The sequence below is a fragment of the Sycon ciliatum genome, chromosome 7 (assembly GCF_964019385.1).
Source record: "Sycon ciliatum chromosome 7, ocSycCili1.1, whole genome shotgun sequence".
Classification (NCBI taxonomy): Eukaryota; Metazoa; Porifera; class Calcarea; order Leucosolenida; family Sycettidae; genus Sycon; species Sycon ciliatum.
The window spans coordinates 4,468,051-4,486,467 of record NC_088649.1 but is presented as its reverse complement, the minus strand read 5'-3'; the positions used below and the strand labels follow the sequence as shown (position 1 = coordinate 4,486,467).

The 18,417-nt window shown below is 46.5% G+C and overlaps 2 protein-coding genes across 3 annotated transcripts in view; one reads left to right on the top strand and one right to left on the bottom strand.

The window, feature by feature from the left end:
- Positions 1 to 2,924: 2,924 nt before the first annotated feature.
- On the top strand, positions 2,925 to 6,011 carry LOC135821522 (protein NLRC3-like). Its single transcript, XM_065334520.1, has one exon. The coding sequence runs from the start codon at positions 2,925 to 2,927 to the stop codon at positions 6,009 to 6,011; it is 3,087 nt and encodes a 1,028-aa protein (XP_065190592.1).
- A 3,188-nt stretch (positions 6,012 to 9,199) lies between these two features.
- The window catches only part of LOC135820789 (protein CASP-like), a 49,219-nt gene continuing 40,001 nt past the window's right edge, over positions 9,200 to 18,417 (bottom strand). For both annotated transcript variants that reach the window (XM_065333833.1, XM_065333834.1), the window contains 4 exons: positions 17,902 to 18,159; positions 12,678 to 12,758; positions 11,197 to 11,261; positions 9,200 to 9,874 (listed from right to left, as the gene is read on the bottom strand). In XM_065333833.1, coding sequence (XP_065189905.1) covers positions 9,760 to 9,874; positions 11,197 to 11,261; positions 12,678 to 12,758; positions 17,902 to 18,159 — 519 coding nt within the window. In that variant the 3' untranslated portion in view covers positions 9,200 to 9,759. The remainder of the gene's footprint in view (positions 9,875 to 11,196; positions 11,262 to 12,677; positions 12,759 to 17,901; positions 18,160 to 18,417) is intronic.

Below are 18,417 nucleotides of genomic sequence, written 5' to 3'. Positions count from 1 at the left end.
TTCGACTCTGCTAACCTGCAAGAAAGCACCACTCCCTGCTCAGGCAGGCAGTAGGAAGTGGTGATTTCTTGCAGGTTTGCAGAGTCGAAGGTTCGCGATGCACTTCTCGCGTGTGCTTTGGATGGCAGCCGTGAGTCAGTCAAGTGTCAAGTCAAGTCCGCGGAATAGCGCGAGCTCCAGTGTGGTGAGCAAAACCCTATTCTAACAATCATCGCCGAAGTCGCAACCACTATTCCGTACTGTTGTGCCCAGCGCGGGCTTGCGACTAGCTGGTTTAGAGGTGACAGGGTTGTGGTCCTTGACGTCTGTTCTCGGCGTCCATGACCGACACTGACTCACGCTGCTATCTGGTGGTCACGAGATGTTTGTCGAGCTGTAAGTTTGTATCCCTGGTGATGTTTGGGCTGGAAAGCACTATGTTAGTGATCCTCTCCAGGCACAATCTTCCTCAGCCTACTCACGCCAGTGTGGGGAGCAAAACCTTTCCTAACAATCATCGCTGAAGTCGCTACCACTGTTTCGTATTACAGTGCCCGAGCGTCCATTATTTAGCCATCATTAAGTTCTCCGTGGCTCCCCTTTTTCGAAAACCGTCATTTAGTGCTCGTTTTTGTGTCTGCAGTAAGTCCCCAGGACTAGTCGTAACCTAAGCCGATCAGATGTGTATAATTATACTGTTGAGACACAGTGTAAATAAGGGATTCCTTCACCTGGGAAAATTCTAGTCTATTCTTTCTTCGACGGTCGACAGTACTGCACTCTGCAGTGTAGGGTGTTCCATAGCTGAACACCCTGGAAGGCAAAGCAACCCTTCCGTAGCTGATGTGAACTGGTGAACTGGTCACGTGCGTTCCCATTGTGGATAGCAGCCTGGGTGGACAGCCGCCGGACCAGGCGACTAGAATGTACTAGAAGACCAGGGTCTGCGTCGAGGCCATGGATGACAGCACCGCTGCACCAAACAAGACTAATGTACTAATGTAGTAATGATCTGTTGCCCGAACGGAGTGAGTGAACGGATCGCAACCACGCAGACAGGGAAAAAAGGAATGAAAAAAAGACAGGACGTATTCAGGTTTTGAAGAAAGTTACGTAGTCGTTGGGAGGTGTGGTGCGTGGGCAGTATGACTGTCTACTGATGTTGCTCAGTGCAGATCACGTGCTAGTCAGTCCCGGTGTGAGCTGTACTCCCGGTACTGAGAGGCGGGCTCACACCCCTCCCTGCATGTCTACTGATGTAGCTCAGTGCAGATCACCTGCTAGTCAATGACACATAAGCTCACAGATGGGAGTCTGTTCGTCCTATTCTCTTGCTAATGGACTGGAGCATGGAGTCTGTTGCTCCTGTCATGCAAACTCACGGACAGGAGGCTGATTACTGTACAATACTCCTGTTCTCCAGCTCATGTCAGTCATTAACAGGAGGGTGGTGTTCCAGTTCTCTTGCAAGTTTAGAAAATAGATAAAATTAATGCAAGCGTGTCACGTGACAGTAGTTGCAGGACTGGCATGCATGCAGCACACTTGGCAACAGACTGCGATTCACGTGACTGTCAGTCAATATCATTCTTTCAAGCAACCACGCACACACTGTTCATGGACATAGTGTAGGAAAGTTAGTTGCTACTACTACCACTACTACTACTACTACTACTACTACTACCACTACTACTACTACTACTACTACTACTACTACTACTACTACTACTACTACTACTACTACTACTACTACTACTACCACTATTACTACTACTACTACTACTACTACTACCACTACTACTACTACTACTACTACTACTACTACTACTACTACTACTACTACTACTACTACTAGTACTACTACCACTATTACTACTACCACTACTACTACTACCACTACTACTACTACTACTACTACTACTACTACTACTACTACTACTACTACTACTACTACTACTACCACTACTACTACTACTACTACTACTACTACTACTACTACTACTACTACTACTACTACCACTACTACTACTACCACTACTACTACTACCACTACTACTACTACCACTATTACTACTACCACTACTACTACTACCACTACTACTACTACTACTACTTGTACTACTGATTACTGTACTGTGCCTGGCAGTGCAATGCATTTGACGACACTGCTGCTACAGGTACTGATGTTAGCAGCACTGTGGCTGGTTGTGCTACTGCTGTTCATGATACAGTTTATACGTGAACTAGTGTGTAAGGTGTAGTCTGAGTTTGAGTTGGCTGTCTAATGTCTGCTGGTCAATCATGACAGGTGCATTCTGAAAATGACAAGAGAGGCGCCATTGGGACGCCAGAGACTGTCAACGGTCCGCAACATTAGCTATGAAGATGGGACACATGTACACACACACACACACACACACACACACACACACACACACACACACACACACACACACACACACACACACACACACACACACACACACACACTGCATTACCGCACTCAGTGCTGTAGAGTGTTGCAGTATAGAACAGCACAGTTACAGTAGCAAGGGAGAAACCGTTGAACCTACTCGAACACACTCATACAGTAGAATAGTTGCTACTGGTAGCATTGCCAGCAGCTGTAGTACTAGTAGTACAGTCACGGGTAGTGGTGTTGTAGTAGCAAGAGCAAGAACAAGACTGCTGTGTGTTTGTCAGAGTTTGAATGAAATTATCAACTGACAGTCTACAGTATCACACCTAGCAGAATACTGAAAGAATCAGTATAACACAATTTGCACACCAGCCATAGCTATAGATTAGACGTGTGTGTGTGCTTGCTAGTTCTAGCATTTCCTATCTGGCCACCTGTTACACTCACATCTATCACTGCTACTGCCTAGTTTAGAGTAAGTCACCGTCAACTGCAGCTGCCGCTGCTCAAGCAGCTGTGGGCTACCATGAAGAGATCTTGCCCATCACCAAACCAGGGCACACCTCAGACACCAGAACAGCCAACATGTTGGGTGGATGAGCTGCCAAAGGCTGTCAGAGAGCTGCGTGAGTCGCTATGTGCTATCTACACCAATGTCCGTACTCTGGTCGAGGATAGCAGCACAGACGAGGTGAGAAGTTTGAACATGGATGAGATCTACGCAAACTTGCATGTTGTCTCACTTGAAGAGCTCAGTGCAAGAGTGCAGCAGCTGAATGCTGACAAACTAGGCAGCAGTGCTGGTATTGAGCAGCTCACACACTCCCTTGCTTCAGCTGCAAAGAAGCTGCGCAAAATAAAGCTGGCCAACATCCTCAAAGCAAAGAAGTCTATGAGACTAGCCCCGGGGAGGGAAACGTTCCGCACCATTGCCCTCTCTTGCGCTGGTGGGGGGAAGACGTTGCTGTTCACCAAGAAAGGTCCTTACGACTGGGCACTGGGTCGCATTTGGCAAGAGATGGCTCTGGTGTTCGCCCTTGAACTCCGCTTGCCTTCCGTGCGCCAAGCTACGTGTGCTGCTGAGCTTCTGGCTTTGAGGAGCCACGACATCATTTCGGATACTGATCAATCTGAGATCTGCGCATACGTGAAAGCCCATCCAGAGAGAGTCTGCATCATACTTGATGGTTTGGACGAAACGAAACTAGACGAGTGCAGCCCGTACGTCCAGGATGTCATCGCCGGAAAACGCTTGCCGGGAGTTCGCCTCGTCATAACGTCACGCCATTCCACGGAGGCTATGAATCTCATCCACAACCCAGAGGTTGTATTCCACCGACGCGTCGAGCTCTTGGGTTTCGAGCAGCAGGAGTTAGAGAAGTATGTTCACAAAGTGCTCCCAGCTGAGAAAGCGTGCAGTCTCCTGGACAAGCTGAAGAGAAGTCCTCAACTGGCTGCAATCATGCGCACTCCACTGTACGCTACCAGCATATGCAAGCTCCATTCCAACCAGCGAGATATACCCGATACACTAGGCAAGATCTTCAACTCCATGATACTCAACGTCATCCAACCAAAGACGGAGAAAGGCCTGAAGAAGACCGAACCACACGAGAAGTTGAGCGATGTTCCTGATGGAATCCAGGAAAGTCTCCTTGATCTCGCCAAGTTCGCTTTCCACATGCTCATCCGGCGGAAGGTCGTCTTCACTGAGTCTGATTTCAGCATGTTTTCACTATCATCAGCAGCTCGTTCACTTGGTCTTCTCATTGCCTGTGATAAGCCACTTTCACAGGCCCATCGTCAATGGCGTTTTAGCCACCTGGCACTTCAGGAAGCTCTAGCATCTCGCTACTTCGCTAGCCGCAGTCCGAATGCAGCTGACGTCGCATGGCTTGTGCAGCGCCTTGGAGCATTCACAGGCAGCCTCAACATGTTTTGGCGCTTACTGGCCACTGAGCTGGACAGTAACTCCGTCAATGTGTTGATTGAAGCCATTCTCAATGCGCAGTCCACATCATCTACTCAGCCACGGGATATCGACCAGCATTCCACAGGAGCAGAGGGGCACAACGTCACGTGTTTTCTCTTCTCAACACACGACCATATCATGGAATGGGCCGACCACGTTTCTTCCTTTCTCTCCCTTGACGAAGCAGAACATCTTGCAGATGAATTACTGGCTGGCAGAATCGACCTGGTGTCAGCTTCGGAAATGGTCCGCCGCAGGATTGACCCAGCCGTCACCAAAATCACCTGCCAGCATTTCGTTCGTTCATTGCTAGCCATTTGGACGGATCGCGTCCCGAGTGCCAGTACACAAATTCTGCACGACTGCCTGGCCAACGAGGCACAAGGATCGGCCATTCAATGCTTCACCGTCACTCCCACGTCCAAGTTACCGCCAGTTCCTCCATCCGACGAAGCAGCTCAGCCATTCGCAGCTCTGAAGAACGCCAACGAAGGGGAACGAAGACAACGAATCCTCTACGCCTTCCGGGTCTTCGCGGAGCACGTGAACGCCAAGCAAAGCAGCATCGAAGACATCACCAGCATGCAAGCCATCATCAAGCAGTACGGAGTAGATTTCGCCAAGGTTCCTTTGACACCCTCCGACTGCCAGGCCATCTACGCAGTCATGATTCACCATCACCAGTTCATCACCCGCATCAACCTGCAGAACTGTGGTATAGGTGATACCGGGTACGCATGCATGGCTGATGGCATGGCTCTACTACGCAATCTTACGCTCATCAACCTGCCACAAAACAACCTAACAGATCGTCACACGGCCCATATCGCAGCGTGTATCGCATCCAACACGTCAACACTGCAAGCACTCTACACATCCGTGAACCTGTTCAGCAGCAATGCTATGGCCATCGTCCACAGCAACACACACCGCTGTACAGGACTGCTGGGAGTGAACTTTGGAGGTCAAAAGTGCACCGATCCAGCAGTCAACCTTGACGTCATCACCACAGTCTGCAGCAGCTGCCCAGATCTCCAGTACGTCGTTCTCTATGAATGCGTACTGGATATGGAAGGTCTAACCCAGCTAGCACCATTGTTAGGAGCACTGAGGCTGAGAACGCTGGGGCTGCACAAGGTTGGGATGAAGCAGAACTCGGCTACGATCGTCAGTAGAATCATTCAACAGCAACACGAGAGTTTGGAGCACCTCTCACTCCATCGCAATGAGCTAACTGGAGATTTCCTGTCAACCGTTCGTGGTGAGCTGAGTCAGTGCCGACGCCTAGAGAGGCTGTACCTGGACGACGACTGCCTCTCGTCAGGAGCTCTGCCAGTGCTTGCGTCCCTGCTGCCCAGTCTGCCCCAGCTCTCCGTGCTCGAAGTGGCGAGGAATGATTTCCGAGATGATGACGACGAAGCAAAGCTGTTCGCCACCGCTGTCGAGAGCTGCTCATCTCTGAAGGAGCTGTGGATGCCTGAAAGAGCTCTAGTGTCTCCACGGCTGCGTGAGGCTCTAAGTGCCATGGCCAGAGATGATCTGGAAGTGCAGTATGTGCGACTTCGCTATTACGACGAAGTGGAGAATGACGAAGAAGAAGACGAGGACGGCGATGAAGGTGATAGTGAGAGTGAGGAATGAGGAGGTGAGAGGATTGACATGGACGGATTTCTGTCCTTATGCAGAAAGCTTCGTTTTCGTCTATCACTTCTTCCTGGCATACAGTCCGTCTGTGTATATGATTAGTAGTACACGTGTGTATGTGTGCATGCGTGGTAGTATTGTTGTGTGTGCGTGCTTGTAAGTGTGTGTATGTATTTACTTGACCATGTGCGCGTGTGTGGGTGTGTGCATATGTGCGTGTGTGTGCATGCATGTGTGTCTGTACGTTTGTGTTTCGACGGGACATTTCTTTCTTCATTTGCAGTCAGTTTGAGGGATCACTGTGTTGACCTTTGACCTTTAGACTTTGGACCCTGTAACTAGATGTTTTCGCTCCGTGATTTTTGTCGATAATTCTGGACTGTCGCTGATAGAATAATTGTCATTGAATTGTTGGTTTTTGTTGATGTGGTTTTAGTTGATATGTGTGATCATTTCTTTGAATGTACATGTACATATACATTGTATGTCTGTTTGTATGTTTGGAGATTGTTTAGTGAATTTTGTTAAAATGTTTGTTGTATGGAGTGAGTAGAAATGAGAGAATAGAAAACACAGATGAAAATGATCATTGAGAACTAATATTCATAGCATCATCACCTTGCCACTCACATAGTTCTTACTTGTGCATAGTGCAATGTCTTTACTGGTCGCAGGTTTCTTGGCAAAACTTTGCATCTAGAATAGTGTTCTAATGTTTGATTTTTTTGCGATTGAATACTTTCCCCTCTGCGACTGGTGGGATCTGACTCTGATATTAAAATTATATGACAAGTATTCTTCAAGTACGTGTGTATAATATTATACACATGCAAATTATTTCTCAATCTGCGGACAGAACTGTTTCATGCAAATTATTATAATTGTATGGGTTCATAAATGTGCATTGTATATGCGTGTGTGTATGAGTGAGGGTGTGTCTATGTGCATGTGTGCGTACGTGCACGTGTGCATGCATGTGTGTGTGTGCGTGCGTGTGTGTGTGTGCGTGTGCGTGTGTGTGCTTGTGTGCTTATGTACGTGTGTATGCATGTGTATGTACATGTATGTTTGTGTTTGTGTATGTGTGTATCTATGTGTGTATGTGTGTATGCATATGGATGTATGTGTGTGTTTGTGTGTGTGTTTGTGTGTGTGTGTTTGTATGTGTGTATGCCCTGGTTGTTTGAAAACGTGTGTACTTGCATGTGCCCACACATATCCTTGTGTACAGTTGTATGTGTGTTATGTGCTTACTCACATGTATGCTTCCAGACATGTACACTGATATGCTTCCTTGTGTTTACACCCACCCATGGGGGAACATACAAATGTGTACAGAAGTTAAGTGACTTAACAAGTTGAAGAGGACGAGAGCAACATGGTATTAGCTGACCTATTTGTGAACACATGCATTTGTGCAGTCCCGGTGTGACCCAGCTCTGGGGCAGACACTGCTACCACGTGACCAACACACAGACCAACCTATCAACCAGTAATAATTGATCAACTGACCAATCAGCAGCCAGACCAGGGACCAGGTGTGTGACAGCTAGACCAGTGTAACCACCACGTGACCTACCAGCCTATTCACTGATAGACCAGACAGACCAGGACCAACCGACTGTAATTGACCATCAGACTGAGAGACAGACTGAATGGAACAAACCCTCCGCTCCCCTAGACCAACCGAGTGACATGGACCAAGTCCTTCCCTCCGCCAATAATATTGACGACCAGACTGACTGAAAAATGGACCCCGCTCCCCTAATAGATCAACCTACCATCCGACTGAAGCGTGGACCGAATCTCTTCCCCCCTCCCCGATTGACCGATATCGAGTGACTGAAAAATGGAGCAAATCACCCACACCCAGTAGACCGACCGACAGAGAGACTGATTGTAGAACAGACCTAATCCCCCCTGAATTGACCGAATGACTGAGAACCCTACTGAAGATGCTCTTCCGGCAACATGAGGGCGCTAAGAGACTTCAATATCAGGAGAGAGTAGTGAATGTTGAGCGTGGTGCCTTTGCACCTTTGGTGTTTTCCGTAAATGGGGCAGCTGTGCCGGCATCCACGGCCTTCCTCAGGCGCCTTTGCCTGCTTATATCTCAATCTTCGGGAGGTAGTTATTCGTCGTTGATGGGTTACTATCGTTGTCGGGTGTCTTTCGCGCTGCTACGTTCCGCTGTGTTGTGTGTCAAGGGCGCTCGGTCGGCCCGTCACCGTCCAGTTCACATGCTTGGTGAGTTGGCGATGGTGGAGGGTCGGGTTCCCCTGCCGTGATTGGTACTGCACCGAGCTTGTTTTGTGTGAAAGTACACGTACCTGTATAACTATTATTATTATTCTTATATCTATACTTCAAGTATTACAAAATAATTGAGAGGCTTTGAATCGTTTTTATCAAAATCTAAATATTGCTGGGTTGGAAGGTGGGATCAAAAAAAACCCTACTGAAGATCGGATCACAACCCCCTGACCGAATGACTGAGAACCCTACTGAAGATCGGATCACACCCCCCTGACCGAATGACTGAGAACTCTACTGAAGATCGGATCACTCCCCCCGCTCCCTGACCGAGCAACTGAGACATTCACCAACCCGCACTCGCAAACCGACAATATTATCAACAGACCAATCACCGATCTCCCAACCAACCCGACTAACCGACCAAACAACCAACAAATGGACCGATCCACTACATGACTTCTTCTTCGAGCGAGAAACCAACGAACTGCACACCTGGAAAAACCGGCTGTTCCAACTGACAGACCCGTGACCAGTCAACCCACCAACACACTGTTCCAACTTACAAACCCATGATCACCAACCCACCAAAATAATCACGGTTCGCGTGAGCCTCGGCTAGAGGCCGAGTTTCCGCATCCGTAGGAACGCCGCCACCCTTCCAGGATCAACCCACCAACACACTGTTCAAACTGACTGACCCGTGACCAATCAACCCACCAACACACTGTTCCAACTGACAAACCCATGATCACCAACCCACCAAAATAATCACGGTTCGCGTGAGCCTCGGCTATAGATGCCGAGTTTCCGCATCCATAGGAACAACGCCACTCTTCCAGGACCAACCCACCAACACACTGTCAGTGTCAAAACTGACTGACCCATGACCCATGACCCATGACCCACCAACACACCAATCCGCCAGAACATACTAGTACAGCATACCCATAGGTTTGCTAGGTTGAACACAATTATTATAAACAATGTGAGGATGGAGAGAAGGCAAAGGGGAAGCTCACAAAAAGCGCAAGCACTTCCGTTCCGTCCCGTAACATGAAAGGAAGAATAAGAAATGAATATCAGTACGCGTGTACCGGGGCACATATCTACAACAACAACAACAGTGTGAAACGAGGGGTACAGGCACACCACAACACTGGTGGTGCGGTTTGTGTATCTAATACAATTATGTACACACATCTTCACATACACATGCGGATTATGCAGTATAATTACATCATGATTACGTCATAATTACATCATATGGGGGCGGGGGGTGCAATAGTTGTTATAAAAATACTGCTGTGCAAATCGTGCAGAAGAAACAGCTCTGGTAGCGGCAATGAAAAGCAGGATCAACGGGTAAAAACGGAAGGAGAGAGTATGTACAAGATGATAGAAGATGATCAACAAGATGACCAACAAGACGGCTGCTAAGCTGAGTGATGGCCAGTGGAATACGAGATGACTAATCTGATGTGTGTGACAACTACGTCGTTGTGGACATCATAGCGACATGCTGTAGCACGTTGTCTGCTTGAGCGTAACCTTTCGGATCATTGGCATTATGCTGGTGATGGTGTTCTTGCATATGCTCTGCAAAACTACACAAACACATAAACACACAAACACATAAACACACAAACACACAAACACATAAACACACAAACACATCAACACACAAACACATCAACACACAAACACAAAAACACACAAACACACAAACAAACACACAAACAAACACACAAACAAACAAAAAAAAACAAAAAAAGAAATTTGAAAGAGAATACTGTAAGACCATATATTTTAACGTGAAATAAAGTTAATGATGTCCGGATTTTTGTGGGTTAGCGAGGTGAACTTCAACTTGATCCGCGTCAGCAATATTGTCGCTTATCTTTCGACGATTTGAACTTTGACTTTGGACATCAAAAAGTGCACTTGAGATGATAAAACTTGGTATGATGCAAGGTAATATAGAATGACAACTGGCCATGAGGAATTTATTGTCCAAGGAAGGGTTCATACTTTTTTTGGTCCTCCTCGTCGCTGCTCTCGGCGCTAGTGACAAATATTTTATGCTCGGGACCGACACTCTCGCTTTCGCAAGCTCATCTCTCTGCTGCCTGGCTATTTTCTAAAGGGAAGTCGATCGTGACGATTGCCTTCTCTATAGGACTTCGCATGGGCAGCACGACTGCCTGTGTGGTTCAAATCAGTCTCCGTTCTTTGCAAGGTTTATTTTGAACGACGGCGACGTGTACAGTGCTTGCAAATCTCCACGATGCGTTGGATACTCCGAGCGTTGAGCTGGAGGTGAGGGAAGTGCGATCTAAGCTTGGCGAGTGATCCCTGAGGTGAGCGATGTCGGCCGTTTTGCAAAATGGAACTGATTCCGAGTAGCCGATTACTTTTTTGTGCGTCACGCTGCTCTTGTCTGCGCAGTGTGACCAGATAATCTATTTTGACGCGGCGCTGTATCAATCAGAATCACCCACCCGTCGCTCTCGAAATCTAGCTAGACCTTTCAGGTACTAGTAAACTAACTTACTAACCAAAATTGGGATGAAACGAGCTGCTACGTGAGCATTGGCGACATCGAAAGAAAGCTGAAAGATAAGTGACAATATTGCTGAAGCATACCAAGTAACGAATTCTGTCTCAAAACCGACAAATGACTGTACATGTACATATCGTTTTGCACATAACGACTTCAAAATTTAATGTTAACGATTCTTTCAAATTCGTTAACTCGTTAGAATTAAATGTTCATTAACATTACTAGTCTTACAGTAATATTGACAAGCACGGTCCATTTCGTGCCACACTGACAACACAACGAAAGTTTGACTGCACCCACATGCATACAAATGTCCACGGTTCAATTTCGAACCATGGACGTCAACGGGTTAAAGAGCCACATTACCTTTTATAGCAGTTGGCGGCAGCGTCAACTTCACAGTTTTGACTGTATGCAAACTTCCACAGCACCTGTTCATCAAACAATCAATCACAGATAACCACAAAGAACACAATACTAGTCAGTAGTCTGAGTTAAATATTATTCACTATTCCGAGTTAGTGAAAACTTCCTCTACAGGATCTACTGTCGTGGACATGGAAATCCGGTCGCACGTCTAGCGGCCCCAGGGCGCTGGCCATGCAGCCGTGGATAAGCGGTGCACAAATGCATTTATGCGCTGCAGCGCGCTGGTCGCATCGGATCAACACAATTAATGTGCAATGCACGCAGCGTTCTGTACGCGCTGAGGGCGCCGGCCCCGGTCAATCGACAGGATTTCCATGTCCGCTACGGTAGAAACAGTCTGCAAGTACGGTAAAAGTCCGTAAATACGTACCTGCCCTAAATATATAGCCCTTCATCCTCTTGACCCTGTCTATTGAAGTTAAGTGCAGCTTGATAAACATACTGCCTGAACTAAATACTGGCAATGGTTGCATAGGATCAACGTGACTAGCATTGCACGCAACGTTGTGCACGCCACTGGCCCCGGTCAATCGACCGGATTTCCATGTCCACGACAGTACATCGGCATACAGATGACTCCTCCACTACGCACAAGTCAGGTCCGAAAGTCAGTTCATGGCAGAAAGTTCGTATGGCTGTAAGCACTAACTTCTCCAAAACATGCATACCGTACATATTGGCCCTGTCTAGCTTGTTGACTCTTGTAATTTGTCAGATTTTGGAATTGCATGGCTGGCTATCGCCCCCCCCCCCCCCCCCCCCCCTCCATATTGGCCTATATTCCCTTGGCCACGGGAAGGTGGAATAAATAAATAAATTAGCCACCCTTTGCAAATAACGGTATTTTGTAACGGCACTATCGCAAGGGCACAATTACCGTGGATTGCGTTCGATGTTTAGCAACATGCACAGTATTTTTAGTACACTGTTGCCACCAGATAGCTTTGGTTTCGCATCTCTCACAACATCACCACCACCACTACAATGTTTTAGCAAGCAAAGAACACAATGTGCTGGGTTACAACAAACACAGAGAGAGAGAGAGAGAGAGAGAGAGAGAGAGAGAGAGAGAGAGAGAGAGAGAGAGAGAGAGAGAGAGAGAGAGAGAGAGAGAGAGAGAGAGAGAGAGAGAGAGAGAGAGAGAGAGAGAGAGAGAGAGAGAGAGAGAGAGAGAGAGAGAGAGAGACAGAGAGAGAGAGAGAGAGAGAGAGAGAGAGAGAGAGAGAGAGAGAGAGAGAGAGAGAGAGAGAGAGAGAGAGAGAGAGAGAGAGAGAGAGAGAGAGAGAGAGAGAGAGAGAGAGAGAGAGAGAGAGGAGGGAGGGAGGGAGGGAGGGAGGGAGGGAGGGAGGGAGGGAGGGAGAGAGAGAGAGAGAGAGAGAGAGAGAGAGAGAGAAATGAGAGCATACACCATCACTCACCACGACCGTCAGGAGATGCAGCAACAATGTGTAGAAGAAAGCTACTGTGCGCGCTGTCTTGTTACTCAAAACAAACTGGGACTAAGCAGCACACACACGCACACACGTACACACACACACACACACGTGCACGCACACACACACACATATACACATAATTATACACACACACACACACACACACACACACATATACACACACATATACACACACACACACACACACACACACACACATATACACATATACGTGTGTATATGTGTATATATGTGTGTGTGTGTGTGTGTATATGTGTGTGTATATGTGTGTACACACACACACACACATACACATATACACATAGTGATGTAATAATCACATTATCAACATACACAATGACGTAATAATTACATCATCAACATACGTACGGAATGGTGAAATAAATGAAATAAATAACATAATGACATAATAATAATTATTTGAACAATCTCTGCTGGGATGACGACCACACCATAGCTCAGTGGTTAGAGCATCGCTAGCTACAAGCGAGGGTCCCTCGTTCGAGTCCTGGTGGTGACAGTCAATTTTTTCTTCAGACTTTTCCCGTTTGTGTCTTTCCCTCAAACTAGTCAAGATATTATGTCATTATGTTATTTAGAAAGGAAAAGGACATAAGGATACAAGTTAAGAGTAACTCTCCATCACTGTAACTGGATACTATATACAGTCAGAAAGTGCAATAACTAGGCACAAAACTGACAAGAGTACTGAGACATTCGACGTCCTGACACCTAGCTTCAACACATACGCATATGTGTTGAAGCTAGGTGTCAGGACGTCGAATGTCTCGGTACTCTTGTCAGTTTTGTGCCTAGTTATTGCACTTTCTGACTGTATATAGTATCCAGTTACAGTGATGGAGAGTTACTCTTAACTCGTATCCTTACGTCCTTTTCTCTTCTACATTTATTTATGGCTCAACATCCGAGTTTCAAATTATGTTATTCCCGTAGCTATGCAGAAGACGTTACTTCAGTAACGTCTGGCGCTAGCCAGGGTCCACACAGCTTTAATTTGGTATTTGTGTGTTTGTTTGTTTGTGTCACGCCTGGCGCTATCCCGTATCTGTCCCGTACCGTACCGTACCATCAAACACAGCTGGCCACATATACAGCTGGCCGCAATATTCAAATAGGGCTTTCAAGCGCAAGATCATAAGGTGAAGCAGCTTGGAAGAATGGGTATGAATGCGAAGTGTATGGGGGAATGCATGTAGGGCGATAGTGCGGGTTCGAATCCCAGGATATGCCTGAAAAAATAATAGGAGAAATGAAAATTTTATAACATCCTTATGCTTTTTTTGCCGTCATCAAGGCGGTAGACGGTGTCGTATTACCCTCGATCGTACCTGTCCCGTACCTATCCTGTACCGTACCATCAAAGACAGCTGGCCACAATGCATATTCAAATAGGGCTTTCAAATGCAAGATCGCTATGCAGAAGACGTTACTTCAGTAACGTCTGGCGCTAGCCAGGGTCCACACAGCTTTAATTTGGTATTTGTTTGTGTGTTTGTTTGTTTGTTTGTTTGTGTCATGCCTGGCGCTATCCCGTATCTGACGGCAAAAAATCATAGGGATGTTATAAATTTTTCAATTCTCCTATTTTTTCAGGCATATCCTGGGATTCGAACCCGCACTATCGCCCTACATGCATTCCCCCATACACTTCGCATTCATACCCATTCTTCCAAGTTGCTTCACGTTATGATCTTGCGTTTGAAAGCCCTATTTGAATATTGCGGGCAGCTGTATGTGGCCAGCTGTGTTTGATGGTACGGTACGGGAGACGGTGTCGTATTACCCTCGATCGTACCTGACCCGTACCTATCCCTACCGTACCGTACCATCACAGACGGCTGGCCACAATGCATACTCAAATAGGGCTTTCAAATGCAAGATCATAATGTGAAGCAACTTGGAAGAATTAGTATGTATGCGAAGTGTATCGGGGGATGCATGCAGGGCGCGATAGTGCGGGTTCGAATCCCAGGTTATGTCTTAAAAAAAAAGGAATTTTTTAAAGACCGGGGGATGCATGCAGGGCGCGATAGTACGGGTTCGAATCCCAGGTTATGTCTTAAAAAAAAAGGAATTTTTTAAAGAATTTATAACATCCCTATGCTTTTTTTTTGTCTAGGTCATCAAGGCAAAAAAGCATAGCGTAGGGCCCTGAGCTTCCAAGCTCTCTCGTTTGGTATTTGTGTGTTTGTTTGTTTGTGTCACGCCTGGCGCTATTCCGTATCTGTCCCGTACCGTACCGTACCATCAAACACAGCTGGCCACATATACAGCTGGCCGCAATATTCAAATAGGGCTTTCAAGCGCAAGATCATAACGTGAAGCAACTTGGAAGAATGGGTATGAATGCGAAGTGTATGGGGGAATGCATGTAGGGCGATAGTGCGGGCTCGAATCCCAGGATATGCCTGAAAAAATAATAGGAGAAATGAAAAATTTATAACATCCTTATGCTTTTTTTGCCGTCATCAAGGCGGTAGACGGTGTCGTATTACCCTCGATCGTACCTGTCCCGTACCTATCCCGTACCGTACCGTACCATCAAAGACGGCTGGCCACAATGCATATTCAAATAGGGCTTTCAAATGCAAGATCATAATGTGAAGCAACTTGGAAGAATTAGTATGTATGCGAAGTGTATCGGGGGATGCATGCAGGGCGCGATAGTGCGGGTTCGAATCCCAGGTTATGTCTTAAAAAAAAGGAATTTTTTAAAGACCGGGGGATGCATGCAGGGCGCGATAGTACGGGTTCGAATCCCAGGTTATGTCTTTAAAAAAAAGGAATTTTTTTAAAGAATTTATAACATCCCTATGCTTTTTTTTTTTGTCTAGGTCATCAAGGCAAAAAAGCATAGCGTAGGGCCCTGAGCTTCCAAGCTCTCTCGTTTGGTATTTGTGTGTTTGTTTGTTTGTGTCACGCCTGGCGCTATCCCGTATCTGCCCCGTACCGTACCGTACCATCAAACACAGCTGGCCACATATACAGCTGGCCGCAATATTCAAATAGGGCTTTCAAGCGCAAGATCATAACGTGAAGCAACTTGGAAGAATGGGTATGAATGCGAAGTGTATGGGGGAATGCATGTAGGGCGATAGTGCGGGCTCGAATCCCAGGATATGCCTGAAAAAATAATAGGAGAAATGAAAAATTTATAACATCCTTATGCTTTTTTTGCCGTCATCAAGGCGGTAGACGGTGTCGTATTACCTTCGATCGTACCTGTCCCGTACCTATCCCGTACCGTACCGTACCATCAAAGACGGCTGGCCACAATGCATATTCAAATAGGGCTTTCAAATGCAAGATCATAACGTGAAGCAACTTGGAAGAATTAGTATGTATGCGAAGTGTATCGGGGGATGCATGCAGGGCGCGATAGTGCGGGTTCGAATCCCAGGTTGTCTTAAAAAAAAGGAATTTTTTAAAGACCGGGGGATGCATGCAGGGCGCGATAGTACGGGTTTGAATCCCAGGTTATGTCTTAAAAAAAAAGGAATTTTTTTAAAGAATTTATAACATCCCTATGCTTTTTTTTTGTCTAGGTCATCAAGGCAAAAAAGCATAGCGTAGGGCCCTGAGCTTCCAAGCTCTCTCGTTTGGTATTTGTGTGTTTGTTTGTTTGTGTCACGCCTGGCGCTATCCCGTATCTGCCCCGTACCGTACCGTACCATCAAACACAGCTGGCCACATATACAGCTGGCCGCAATATTCAAATAGGGCTTTCAAGCGCAAGATCATAACGTGAAGCAACTAGGAAGAATGGGTATGAATGCGAAGTGTATGGGGGAATGCATGTAGGGCGATAGTGCGGGCTCGAATCCCAGGATATGCCTGAAAAAATAATAGGAGAAATGAAAAATTTATAACATCCTTATGCTTTTTTTGCCGTCATCAAGGCGGTAGACGGTGTCGTATTACCCTCGATCGTACCTGTCCCGTACCTATCCCGTACCGTACCGTACCATCAAAGACGGCTGGCCACAATGCATATTCAAATAGGGCTTTCAAATGCAAGATCATAACGTGAAGCAACTTGGAAGAATTAGTATGTATGCGAAGTGTATCGGGGGATGCATGCAGGGCGCGCGATAGTGCGGGTTCGAATCCCAGGTTATGTCTTAAAAAAATTTTTTTTTTTAAGAATTTATAACATCCCTATGCTTTTTTTTGTCTAGGTCATCAAGGCGAAAAAGCATAGCGTAGGGCCCTGAGCTTCCAAGCTCTCTCGTTTATTTCATTTATTTCACCATTCCGTACGTATGTTGATGATGTAATTATTATATTATAATCATTATGTTTTTTAGAACACGGAGGCTCCACTGCAGCAGACAATTCATATCACGGTCAGTGACCAGCACCACACCAAGGGCGTTGACGCTGTAAATTCTATTCAAAAAAACTCTATTGAAAAGAAATGAAATCTCCAAATTTTCGCCTTTGGGGCTTCATCAGGGAGTAAAATAAAAATGAAATGAAACTGGCTCTGTAGCTAACGATAATATCGGAGCATTGAGACATGGAGACATTGGCACTACAGAAGTGAGGAGAGGAGAGCACGAGGCGTCATACATTAGCACTATAATAAATGAATGGCGAAAACAACAATAGGTGCACACTGGCTACAATGTCTCAATGCTCCGCTATTATAGTTTGCTACAGAGCCAGTTTCATTTCACTATTATTTTACTCCCTGATGAAGCCCCAAGGGCGAAAATTTGGAGATTTCATTTCTTTTCAATAACACTTTTTTAATAGAATTTGCAGCGTCAACGACCTTGGTGTGGTGTCGTGACTGACCGTGATATAATAATTACTAGCGAAAATTTCACTCTTTACAGTACATCATCAACATCCATAATGAGTATTGATGACATAATGATTATATCACAGGGCCGGAGGCCGCTTCTGCGGAGCGGTGCGGCCGAAGGGCCATCTTTAAGGGGGTCTGGGGGTCGTCCCCCAGAATTTTTTTGGAATTTAGACGGCAAATCCTGCACTCCGGGCGACTCCCTGTACAAAATCATACATCGAAACTTTTTCTCCCCGGTTTTGGACGTTTCACGTGGACCGACTTTTTGGGAAATTGGTACGGCCATGGCCGTACCGGCCGCACCAGTGGCGCCGGCCCTGCATATGATTATCGGAACACGTCATCACTCACAATGCCCAGTGTGGCGCGTTCTGGTGCGGACAATCCCATGTACTTGCGCTGCTTTTCTCGACGACTGAATGCGGCGAACGGGTCCAGCTTTTCCTCGTACTGTGACGAATAGCGGAGAACGGCGTCATCATTGGTACCACTGCTGCTTGCCCCGCCACCACTACCACCGACTGTGGAACGGAAACCACCAGCACCAGCACCAGCACCAGTAGTTGCAGCACCCATGTGTAAAGACACGTCACCATGTCCTCCTTTACCCTACAAGTGGTGAGTTTGGAGAAACACACACGCACACAAACGCCAACATCGGAGCGGAGTGATATACACAGGATCTAGAATATTATAGCTGAATGCGCCGTGAGTACCATCGGCTGAATGTACCGTATCCGCGTGTGTGCATTTGTGTGTGTGTGCGTGTGTGTGTGTGTGTTTGTGTGTGTGTATATTGCTATGCTGTAGCATCGCTATCATCGCCTCTGGCGATGGGCGTCCAATGGTCAATGGTCAATGGTGTGT

Coding starts and splice junctions, on each gene's coding strand:
- LOC135821522 (XM_065334520.1), top strand. CDS start 2,925: ATGAAGAGATCTTGCCCATCACCAAACCAGGGCACACCTCAGACACCA.